This window comes from Rhagoletis pomonella, unplaced genomic scaffold (genome assembly GCF_013731165.1).
Source record: "Rhagoletis pomonella isolate Grant_MI unplaced genomic scaffold, Rhpom_1.0 Rhpom_scaffold_00003, whole genome shotgun sequence".
Classification (NCBI taxonomy): Eukaryota; Metazoa; Arthropoda; class Insecta; order Diptera; family Tephritidae; genus Rhagoletis; species Rhagoletis pomonella.
Genome location: NW_023458557.1, coordinates 94,252,324 through 94,265,582, shown reverse-complemented (window position 1 = coordinate 94,265,582; position 13,259 = coordinate 94,252,324). Strand labels below are relative to the sequence as shown.

The following is a 13,259-nucleotide window of genomic DNA, read 5'->3' as shown; positions in this document are numbered from 1 at the left end:
CTAAAAGTGCTATTGTTGATTTCGAAAAAAAAAACTGTTATATTTTATTTTGGATTTTTTTCAAAAATAAAAAAATCGCTCTTCTTGGATCTAAAAGTTTTAGGCGCATTTTTCTAAAAATTTTGTTTTGAAGAAATGTATTTGAAAAAATGGCACTTAAGTAATTTGGCGATTTTGAAATTTTTAATTTGTTCGTAAAATTTCATAAGAGTTGAAACTGGATAGTAAAATTTTATTATACACCAGTCAACAATTACTAAAAGTTTTTCGACCACTTATTTTTTTTTAGTTATTTAAAAAAAATATATATTTACATATCTAAATACAAATTTTTTCATAGTTTCCTAGCTAAAAAAAAAAAATGTTTTATTTCGAGCTAAAAAATATCACTTTTTTTCAGCCATACCGGGTTTGGGCAAAAGCGGCGCTGATTTCAATAGCGGGCGGCCGAATAGTCCACCAACCAGCAATCATACAATACAAAGTCTTAAAACTGGCAACAATAATGGGTAAGTGACAATTGCTACAAAATATCCACAACAAAGTTTAGGATTCTAAAACTATATTCTTATAAACTTTATTCCCCAAAAATACCTAAAGACAAAGACATAACATTTTATACCACTTTATGGCGAATTTAAGGACTTTAATTTGTCGAAAAAAAATCTTGATTAACCCTCTCTCCCTACATACCTCTTTTCTTTCCCGCAGCTTACGTCCACCAACAGCTAAACCGACCCACCCGAGCGGCATACCGCCACCAAGTGGTTTACCAGCAGCCGCCAATGTGGCAACTGCTGCGCACCCACAACAAAAGCACTCAATGCTTGACAAACTGAAGTTATTTAATAAGGAAAAGCAACAGCAGCAGAACGCCGTCAATGCTGCAACCACTAAAATGCAGGCTCAATCAAAGCGTACCTCATCCTCGTCGGGTTTCTCCTCAGCACGTTCCGAGCGCTCAGACTCTTCGCTGAGCCTCAACGATGGCCACATATCACAGATCAAGCCACCAACTGTCAGCGTTACCTCCGGCAAGGGCAAGGTCAATACAAAACAATCAAAATTAATGGCCGCACAGTTGAAGAAAGAACAGACAAAATCCAGTAAGCTCGACAAAAAGGAGAAAAGTCCAGCGCGTTCGCTAAATAAGGAAGACATGGGTGGCGATAGCAAAAATTCGACTTTGAGTCGCACGAAAAACTCACTGCCCCGCGTTAGCGAAAAGAACTCGGCGAAATCTTCATCGAAAGGCTCACTCAATTCCAAGTCTGATTCGAAATCCTCGCTGATAGTGCCGCCCACGAAAGGACTCTGCAGCCCAAATGGTTCAAACACTGGTCTGCCCAAGCCGATTGCTGCCATCAAGGGCACTAGCAAGTTGCCGCAACCGCCTTTGGGTGTTGTTGTTGGCAGTGGTAGCGTTGATAATCGTGGACGTGGCATGAGCAATTCCAATTCGCAGCATGAAATGCTGAAACGTGAAAAGAGTGACATATCAAGCATGCATACAAACATATCTGGCGAGACGACAAAATCCAAGGAAACACAGCAGCACCAACCACATATCGTCAAACCGGTACCGATATTGCCGGAACCGGGCAGCAAGCCACCATATTACGCCAACACAGCAAACATATCACAGCAACAGCAGCAACACCTTCAGCTGCAACAGCAACGTCAACAACAATATCAACAACAGCAGCAAGCCTACTACAATCAGCAACAGCAGCAGCAACAACAACAAGAGCATGCTACATACATAAATAACAGTCGCCTGCCGCCACCCAAATCCGCTACTTCACCATCCGCCAATACACCTTCACGCAAGCTGGAATACAATGCCGGCCCCGGCATACTCACTTCGCCGCAACGTTCTCCACTGCGCGGCCTACCGCAATCGCCCGATACGCCACACCATCACCAACATCCAAGTGCATCCAAATTCCATACGATACCTTCGAGAATCGATACCATTTACGAGGAGAAGAGACCGACCAGTTTGCTGCCTATGCCACCGCTGCTGCGTGGCTATAATTCGCATGTTACGTTGCCCACACGCGGCCTACGTGGCGGTGGCGCTCACAATTATGTTGCTGACTTTATTGAAACAGAAATCAGTCAAGGTTACTGCAGCGACGGTGATTCGTTAAGGGTTAGCGCTGCGGCGCGCTTGGCGCAACGCGCAGCCGCAACAGCGAGGCGATACCATGACATAGATAATGGCTACCTGTCGGAGGGTAGTGGTAGTGTTGGACATCATGGTATGGGTGTGGGTGGTGTTGGCGGCATGAGTGCGGCGGCGCATACGAAACATTTCCTAAGCATGATGCGAGCGAGAACGCAGTTGCCGACAACCATCGAAGAGCGGTAAGTCCAAGAGATTTTGCTTTTACCATTTAACTAGACTTAAGAAATTTGTGTGAGGAATTGAAAAGCAATTATATATGTATGTATATGAAATACGATTTATGTCATCCAGTTTATAAAAATTTGTCCCTCATCCCGTTCTGATTGAAAATATCTACATATGACGTATTAAGGTAAATTTCTTCGGTTACTGAAACGTTTTTGTTAGCTTTAAAAAACTAAATAGTCATTGGTCTGGAAATATAGAGTTCATTATATTTGAAAGAAATATAAACATATCTGAAAGAAATATGGATGTATCCCCCACAACGAGTTCCGAACATATGTTAATAGAAGCATTTCTAGTTCTAAGGGGTACGACCTTGCAGACCGACGTTCCCAAGGGATGCGCTCTCCGCCGATGTTAATTATCTCGGTTTAATTCTCGACAGGAAGTTGGACTGGAAGAGGAGCCTTACGGAACGATCCAGGAAACCGTTACCGCCTTATACGCCTGTAAAGTATCGAAAGGGAAACGATGGGTCTGATACCACACATAATACACTGGATGTATACAGCGGTTTTCCGAGCGATTCCTTTCTATGGGATCACTCTATGTTGGCCGGCTCTAGAAAACTCTACTTACAGAGGCGTATTGGACCGGGTACAAAGGGTGGAAACTATGCTAATCACGAGGGTGTCCTCCCCTCTACTCCAAGTATGGCTCTGGATAGTGTTTGAATATTCTCCCTACCGACCTTTACGGTAGATATCAGGCCAGCTACAACGCAACATTAGTTCCAATTTCTGTTTCTGGAAGCGGAATGTACTCTAAAGAACTCTCGCTAAACCTAAGCAGGCGCCTCCCTGACCACTGCAGCATTGTTCACGCTTAATTTGGAGCTATGTATATACTTTTTATTCTCGCAGAATATCATTACAGTTCAGTAACACTTCCTCCGAAGTGGTTGCCGAATGCAGAAGTACCTTGAACGAGCTTGCCGGGAAAGTCACCATTAACGTGGTATGGGTACCCGGGCACAGTTGACTACCGGGAAACTGCGCTCAGTGAACTAAGCGCTCGATGCAGGCGTCCCATGAATTGGCCAACGAACAATGGGCGAAAAAACCAACATGTTCCGTTACAAAACAGATCTTGCCATATATTAATGAGAAACGATCCGAAACTCTTATACAAATCAACCTCCACATTTTTAGCACAGTTGTGGGTATAATTACAGGACACTGCCTAATGGGAGCGCATGCTAGACAAATGTGTTGGCCTAAGTGTGTCTCTCTGCCGGTCTTGGCGGAGTGACAACTACCGATACCTAACCTAACCTAACCTAGGTTATCAGTGAGTAAGTTCACGTCAGCCCTAATGGTTTTCTAATTTTTCATTTGAATAGCTAAACAAGGGGCCAGGGTATGTTTAAGGTCCTCTATTGGATCGAACATTTCCCGCATTCTGAGTAATTAGCAGCGTTTGAAGAGAGCTATAAAGGCCATATAATGAATTCGCTTTGTTAGCCTTCTTCAGAAAACTTGGAGGTTATGTACCTATTGCAGAGATGCCGATACCGATCACTTGGCCGTTAATCGAGATTAATGGCAATCCGAGGCCAGCTGCCGCTCTATACTTCATCTTTGAACCGTCTATTAATTATTGTACACATCTGAAATTGAAAAGAGGGAACACGTATTGAGCATTTTGACTTAGAATTTCCCACTAAAGTAGATTTTCTTGGTCGTGAGGTCACATAACAAGTTTGCAATCTAGAAACTTTTCCAAAAAAATCCGATAATAGAGTAGATTTCCTTGTCTAAATTTAGTGTCGTATACTGAAATGAATACCACTTTTTTGCGCTTATTTCCAGCGGCGAAATTATCCAAATTCTCTACACATTCACCCTTCATTCCCGCCAGTGTGCCACCATTACAGCCCTGAGTCACTCACTAAAGAAATTTCCATAATGATTCATAGCCCACGCTCATCACTTTCTACCATCTTTGCGGTTGGTCTGTTGTCCGCGTGATGCCCTTTTTCGTGCGAATTGACGAAGACACATTTTTCCATGTTCTTACCACATAAATAACAAACCAAGTCAAAGCAGCAGTGAATGCAAATATCGAAGTAAACAAAACAAAAGAAGTCCTGCAACGGAGCACTGCCAACCTATTTACAAAAGGCCTCATTCTAGGTATCTGTGCCGCTGAACAAAAAACGACAATGCGAGGCGAGCAACAACAGGCGCTGGGTGAGCAAGGGAATGACTCACTTTGTTTGATGCTTCACGCACTTTTCACTTCATTTACTCGCTCGCATTTGCAATAGGTTGAGAATTTGTACGTTGTTTGAAGGCACTCGGTTTCAGAGCGAAGCGCTTGCTTTTTTAGTACAAAGGGCGCTCGCCGACTAGTGGCTGTAAAAGCGTGTGCTCATGTTATTTTCTGTTTTTTTTTTTTTAAATTTTTTGCGCGCTGCTGCACCCGTTTACAGCCAGAAATAATCTGTTTTGCCAATTGTTCCTCTTTTTTTTGGCCCATGAAACGTCGCACAGCATCTGAACGGGTTTTCAGTTCAGCTTTTTTTTTGTTGGCTTTTATTTTGCTGCTTGCAAGTGCCAGTTTTGTCGCCTGCCTTCCTCATTGCTCATTTGCGTTGTTAATGTGCTTTAGCTTATTGTACTTTTGCATTATTTTGTTGGTTTTTCTTTTTTTCTTTTTTGGTTTGGTTTAAATTTTGGCCTGTGTTTGGTATTGTTGCGTTTTTTTTTGTTGCTTGCCTTTGAGCGTTTTAATTGTGGCATACAATTTAATTACGCGTAACTGGAACGCCAAATGGCAAAGAGGCATAGCAAAAAATAAATACAAACACAACAACAAAAAATCGTTAAAAAGCGTGTGATTTGAGCAATTATCTGGAGCTTTTGGTATTTTAACAAAATTTACGTAATCTTCAGCTGATTCAAAATTTTTAGACGGAGAAAATTCTTTAGAAAATATTAGCAGTAAAACTTAAAAAAAAAAATTATTACTTAAATAAAAAATATAAATAAAAAAAATGTTCTTCAAATTCATTATGTACTATACATGCAAATGACTAAGCCAAAAAAAAAATTATTTCTAATGGAAGCTGAATTTGAAGTAAAACTTAATAAAAAAAAATAAATTTTATGATGAATAAAAAAATAATAAAAACCATTAAGACAAAAAAGTTGAAGATAAAGACGAGAATTAGAAATACATAAGCATTAGGATAACTGAACGGGTAAGAAAATTTATTGAAATTTTTCATTAGGAATCGAAATAAATTTAGTTATCAAAAGCTATAAGGTTACCGAAATTTATCGAATCAACGAAGTTTATAGTAATCGCCATTTATCAGTTATCCATGTTTACTGAGTTACCGCAACTTATCGAACTATTCAAATTGATCAATGTTTATTGAGTTTTCGAAATTTATAGACACAAAAATTTAGTTGACGAAATTTACAGAGAGTTACCGAGCTATAAAATTTATGGGATTATCGAAATTTGTCAAGTTATCGTTATTTATGGAATTATCATTATTTTTAGAGTTAACGAAATTTATCGAGTTATGGTAATGCATCGAGTTCTTTCATCTCATCGATATTTATTGACTTACTAAAATGTGTCGATTTATCGAATCGAAGTTTTTGAAATTTTCAAAATACATATATCGAGCTATCGAAATTTCAAGGTTATATTAGTTTATCGAGCTATCACTGCTTATCGAATTTTATCGTTTTACCAGAGTGTAACGTTTTATCGAAATTTATAGAGATATCCAGAGTTATCGTAATGCGTCGATTTCGATATTTATTGACTTACTGAAGTGAGTCGATTATCGAATCGACGTTTTTGGATTAAAAACGATATCGAGTCATCACAATTTCATGGTTATATAAGTTTATCGAGTTATCACTGCTCATCGAATTTTATCGCGTTACCAGAGTATAACGAGTTATCGAAATTTGTCAATAGCTTTCGAAAAATATGAAGCTAATAAATTAACAAAGTTATCGAAATTTATGGAGGTATCCAAAGTTTATCGAGTTATCGATATATATCGAGATGTATACATTTTTAAGTTATCGAAATTTGTCAAGCCTTCGAAATGTAGAATTTTCGAAATTTATCAGAAACTATCGAAGTTAGTCGAGTTACAGAATTTTTTTTGAGTTATCGGATTTTATTGCTTTTTAAATTCATCGCATTATCGATGTGTATTAAATTATCGAAATTTATCGACAAACTAAAACTATTGGGTCAATTCCAAGTCCTGCCAAAGTTCTCCAAATACCTTCAAATATATAATATATTGTAGTCTCGTTTTGGTTCCAAAGCCAAAGATTTTCCGGTAAGTTCTTCCGATGCTAAGTTCGAAAACCTCTTTAAGGCTCTTAAAAAATAACAAAAACGGTCGAATTTCAACGGTAACTGGCACTCCTATTAAGTATATTTAAACAGCTTTGTTTAGAAGGAAAATAGTGACTACCGTGGCATAAAGAATAAACTTAAATTTTAATTGAGTTTTGAGAAAAACGGGCGCAACAAATCCGAGATTTGATTAACAAACGAGCTTTGATCGAGATTATATTTACATATATGTAAACGTTCTTTTACCCTCATCCTATTTATCTCCAAACGCCCGCCTGCCGCGCGAGCTCTTGCTTCTTGCTGGCAACCACTTCAATTTGTCAACAGCACATAACATGACATCCTCGACAACCGAATACAATTGTCACCTGTCAAAGCCGTAAATTTGCAACATACACACATACTTCAGCAATTGGAAGACAAGTTGTTTGTGAGTGCGGCTGCTATTATTTATATTGTTGTTATTGTTTAACTTGTAGTTGTATTTAGTTGGTTAGTTACCTTTATTGGAATGTTTTATTATTGCCGCTCTTGTCTTTATTATGCTTCTACTTCTAATTTAACAAATGTGTTGTATTTATTACTTTTCTACTTGCTAAAGTCAGTTACATAAATAACTAGTTTTATTTGTTGCTTTGTATTTTGCATACAAATTATGGAGATTTTTGTCTCACCGCGTTCGTCTCTTTGCTTTTGTTTTTTTCATATGTAAATGAATACAAGGATGTGTTGGGTAAACACAAATTTTTGAGCAATTTCCAATTAAAATCTTTACAGGAGAATCATGATAAAGTATATATGTATGTGCTTAGGGTGGTTCTTAAATGCGGGAAGCAAATTTATACATCAGATTTCCTAAGCCTCAACCACTAAGTCGATGTTACTATAGTCACATATAAATTTTGATCCCGATTGAAGACGGTTAAGGCCCTATGAAGATGTCTTAACTGGCTCCAATCGGGGCCAAAATTTATATGTGATATCCTCGACTTCAGTACCACCGGTTTTGGGTATTCAATGAAAAAATATATACTCTTAATTTTTTTAGTCCATAGGGGCATCTGTTCTTTAACCCCTTGGCGTCACGGCTTAACCGACTCCAATCGACTAAAATCATCGAAACTCTAATAAACTATGATACCATACGCGCAGACAACTTCAAATATTTAAGTGTGCTACACTGCCCACTGTTTCATCCACACCACAAATGTACATATGTGTCTGCTTTTTTGGCGAACAAATAATTTTAAATAAAAAACCGCTCCCATTTATTTGCATTATTTTCCAGCCCATTCCAAACCTGAACTCTAAATTTAATATCCTTGCATTTTTAAAGTCCATACATAAGCTCCTAAGCTTTTTCGCTTCAGAACAAACATCCCCCCCACTTCATTGCTTATCACTTAAAAAATAATTGAAACTTCTAATTCCTCACATCTCTCTATCGCTAAATCAATTATCGCCCAACTCAAGTATGAAATTTTTATTACCATTGTTAATGACAGACCACCGAAAAAAGCAGTCCACTGGCGAAAATTTCGTGAGGATGTTAGGAAACGTTCGCTTGCATTAATTTTTTAGATCAGACGTGATGATTTGTATGACAAATGCAGCTGGCTTGCTAGAGTGGCAGTGGGAAATATGCTAATGATGGCACAGGGGTAGAGCACAATGAAGTTTAGCTTAAAGGACTCCATGTATTTACGTGTAGTAAAAATGGAGTTTGTATGCCAAGAAAGGAACGCAAAAGGAAGCGAACGGAATTTAAAAGTTTAACGAGGTGTGTTGTATTTTAGCAGGGGGTGATACAAAAAGAAAATCATAATTAAAAACTGAACAACAAAATAATTTGGAAAGTTGTCGAAATGAGCAAAGCAGCCCCAAACCCCCCCCCCGTTCCTTTCTGAGTGTTTTAATGAGTCTTAAGGACAAAATGTGCGCCAATTAAACACCAAAGTGAAATAAGTAATGGGCTACTTTGATTACGATGAAAAATTTGGCATGCTTATTTGTAGGTACTTACTTTAATCATTAGACTTTGATTATTTACTTTTACTTAGCAAACTTTAAATTAACAAAATCTAATTCGCTTTCAGTTAGTATTAAAAAGTGGACGCATTTTCCGGGAAGACTTGATAACTTCATTGTTAGATTTTTTTAATGAAGCCTTTTTCAAACAAATAAAAAAATCGCAGGTGATTTAATTTGTATTTAGTTCTCTTTTAGAGACCAAAAGAAATGGCAGATGGGTCCTTTTTATTATATGTACATACAGTGACGAACAAAAGTATTGGCACAGCGAATTTTCGCAATAGATGCAAAGTTTCTCATTCTAATTTCTTTTTGTTAATTTTTTTATAAAAATATAGTTCGTACTACAGCAAAAAAGGTAAGATTAAAAATAATAAAATAAAAACATCTAAGTATGCAGTTTTATAGCTCATTCAATTTTAGTATAAGAAAGTGCAACTTCGAAGTGACAGAAAATCTAGTTGATTTTTGACTATTTTTTCACATAGGTTCCTCCTTACAAAGTACCTAGGTTCGACAATTTTTTATAGGGAATAAAATAATAACACCAACCGGAAGAAAACTGCCAAAAAGCAACGCGATTTTTTAGCAACTTCAAACCTGCACTGTGTTATAACAAAATTGAATGGGCTATAAAAATGCATACTTAGAATTTCTCTGTACCAATACTTTTGTTCGTCACTGTATGTACATAAGTATTTTGTACACAAAAAATTGTCGACAAACAAAAATAGTTAGAGGAGGTTTTAGTGCAAGGAATCAATTTTATTATCGCTTTCGAAACCTAAAAGCGGAAGCCTGGCTATATAGCCTTTGTGAAAGGAACCTACACTTTGAGGCCGGGACAGTAATATTACTAGTTTGCTCTTGTTTGTGCGCTCGAATCAAGCTCTGCATGAGGATCTACAAATTTATATCTCTTTTTGATATCAGCCTACAGCTACTGGCTAATGGTGAACTCGAAATTAGGGTCGATGGCAGGAAACGGGAAGATAAATTTTTATGTATCTACTATAATTTTGACAGCGGAATTTATGGTCGTCCTCAGACAGAGGAAACAATAATAAGTTAGACCATTAGAAGTTCTAGTGCAAATAGTGCTGAAGATAGGCAACTCTCAGATTAACTCATCGATCATATTCACTTGGCTTGACCTTTTTGGTGAGAAAAATTTTTTAGAGCCGTTTTTTATCTGACTTCGTCCCATTTTTAAATTTTCAGCTTCCATTCCTGTAAAGGATTAAAATATTTGTGAAAATCTTTCGAGAATTAAATTTTGTCAAAAGTGCCAAAATGTAATGTAAATCGAACTCGCATTAAATTCAAGTTTTCTATAGTAAATTGTATTTTGCAAAAATTAAAATTTTTAAAATTTTCCCAAAATTTTTGGGAACTCATACATTTATCATGGCGGTACTTACATAAATTTTTAGAGCAATTTTTTTCCTGAGCTTAAATTCCTACTACTTTAAATAAAATAAATTGTCCCCTCTTAATTGTATTTCCTTTTAATCTCCCACACTTGCGCACAAAACGAGCAGCTTCACAAAACATTTTAACACCCCTGAGCTGCCACATTGCATGCCAAGCATCAATAAACAGCATTCAATCACGTTGCAAGTCAAAAACATGCAACAACCGACCAACAAATTCCTCACACTTTTGCACAATTTTTTAAATGTCTCGGCAATTGAATTTCCGCACGTCCAGCAGCCGCCGCGCAATAGCATTCATAAACCTTACAGGATTAGCTGCTATGAGCTCACCTGTAAAATATTCTCATCTACTATAAAAATCGAGAGAGAGAGAGCATTAAAAATAAGTTTACTATGGAAGCGCATTAAGTTCACACTAACAACAACAAAAATGGATGGAGCGCCGCATGGCATGCAACAAGCTTTTAAATGGCCACCAGACACAACAACAACGCAAGTAGTGAACATAGTTCATAACAGTTGTAGGCGATAGTAAAAGCGATAATAACCGACACAACTGTCTGGACACGCACTGGATATGACGGGGGGTTGGTGGCGCAGGTGGTGGGATGTGACAGTCTAGTGCAGCGCAGACGGCATGACGCCAGCAATACACACGCATACACCTACACTCAAGGCGTGGGATATTTGTACGTAAAGTAAAAGTAAAAATAAGAAAAAGGGAAGGCAAGTGAAATTTCTTTATTTCCAAGGCCAGCGGGCATTTCTTATCACGCTACGGCGGCCATAGCATGTCCTTGCTAGCGGCGCTCGACATGCACACACACATATGTACATATGTACACTTGCATAACTTTTTACATACATATGTAGATATACATATCTAAAAGTGAATATTTTCAATTCATATTGCAAACTGGCTACAGTCGCTCTGTAAGGCTGTCATTTGCACGCTTGGCTAGCCGCAGCCTGTTGATTTTATACTTACACTTGGAAGAAAGTCTACTGAGATTTAAACACATTTATACCCTTATACAGTATTGTGCAAAATAAAAGCAAAAAAATTAGTTAGCTTAATGTTATTGCTGCGTTTTCTTCAAAAAATCGTCTTACAAAAATTTTATGATTAATTCTTAAGTACCCAAAAGTTCTTTAAAATAAATGTATTTCACTTACCACATCTTGGTTAAAAACAATTTTTTAAGACCTAAAACAGTGCATCAATATTGAGAAGGCCGGAAACTCTCCTGTTGCTGTTGTAGCGGCACTACCAAGCCGCGCCTATTTCGATTTGTCCCATCAATCGTTGTCGTCAAGCTCAACTAACGGTAGGCCTAAGAAACGGGAAGAATTATGAGAAGCATTTTGGCCTCGGTATGTAGGCGGTGCTCAGGCGACATCAGAAGGCATTCAGCTGCTGCCCGGAGTGCGGCGTTCTGACATGTCTTTAGCTTCGTCCACTCAATCCAACTAATCCCCGGCGACCAAACAGGCGCAGTATTTTATAGAACCTTCCGGCCACTCGCCCTTTACTATGTTGCCAACAACGTTTCTTTGTCAGGTGCTGCCGGCGAGCGACTTTAGGACCTTGCTGCGGCTCTGTACTATGTTGACAACACCGGAGAAGGAGAGCAGGTTTTCAAAGGTAACACCTAAGATTTTCGGGTTGTTCACCATCGGAATTGGTATGCCATCGACGTGAATGCCTAGTTCAAGCCTGACCTCCTTCGTCCAGGTGGTGAAGAGGGTCGCCGTTGGTTTCGTTTGGGAGAGTATTAGGTTCTTTGCAGTGAAAAAGCGAGAAAGTTTGGAAAGATAGCCGTTTACTTTTGAGGAGAGCTCATCAATTCCGTTTCCGGTCGCCAATATCGAGCAGTGGTCAGCGTATGAGATCAGGGAAACTCCCTCCGTTGGTTGGGGGAGCTTCTTGATGTAGAAATTAATCAACAAGGGGGAGAGGACACCGCCCTTTGGAACCCCTTGTTTAGTTCTTCTAGGTTTTAAGGTTTAATCTCTGACGATTACTGACAACTGTCGACTACTCATATAATTCGCTGACCACCGTTTGAGTCACTGTGGGAGAGAGGAATGTCTTTTAGTAGCGTGGAGTAGGTGACGGTGTCCAACGCTATTAGGGCAGTTCTCTCACAGAGGCGGTTACGGTTTAGGCCACGAGTTATCTGGGTCTTTATAGCATTAAGTGCTGTTGTTGTGCTGTGTACTTTACGGAAACCATGCTGGTGCTTCGCTGGGGACAGGTGGTGTGTAAAGTATGAGAGTAGCAGAGCCTCAAGTGTCTTCGCGACCGGGGAAAGCTTCGTTATCGGGCGATACAAACAAATATCCTTTGTGGGCAGGTTTCCCCGGTTTCAGCAATGGGACCACTCTCAGCGATTGCCACACATTGGGAATGATGAGAGTGGCTTTTGACCAATTGAGGATCTCGGTAAGATATGCTACTCCCGCGGACCGCAAATGTTTCAGTATCAGTATGCAAATGCTGTCGGGCCCAATGGCTTTGAAGGCTTTCTCCTTCCCGATGGCCACCTTTACCTCACCGCTGGTAAAGGAAGCTCCTACCAATTGGTTTTCATCTCTGAGTAGCGCACCTATGTCGCCGGGCAGCAGACGACAGGGGAAACTCTCTTCTTTTGGTCCTGCGAGTGGACAGGACATACGAGAACTCTCCCTGAGAAAGGTTAACCAGCTTCGATGTGTGTTTCGGATCCATTGTACATTCAAACTTTCGAAAAGGAACTGCTCCGCTGGCTGAAAAATCGGTCCATACCAAAATTTCAGCGTTCCTTGCTTAAAACTTGTCCTACAGTTCCGTCGATAAAGGCATCTACTTCTCTTGCGCTGGCCTATGCACATTCACATGCTGAGTGGAATATGCTACCTGTATTTTAAAAGCACTTTTAGTTATTTAAAAATTGAATTATCAAACTGTGTTTTGAAGGAAATACAGCAATAACATTAATCTAACTAAATTTGTTGCTTTTGTTTTGCACAACACTGTATGTAAATTCTCGCGTGCT

General features: G+C 38.9%; 1 protein-coding gene across 2 annotated transcripts in view; it reads left to right on the top strand.

Annotated features, from left to right (window-relative positions):
* Positions 1-400: 400 nt before the first annotated feature.
* LOC118735830 (protein sickie) overlaps positions 401-13,259 on the top strand; it is a gene marked incomplete at its 5' end in the record, with an annotated part of 194,092 nt that continues 181,233 nt past the window's right edge. For both annotated transcript variants that reach the window (XM_036465807.1, XM_036465806.1), the window contains 2 exon segments: positions 401-509; positions 712-2,370. In XM_036465807.1, coding sequence (XP_036321700.1) covers positions 401-509; positions 712-2,370 — 1,768 coding nt within the window.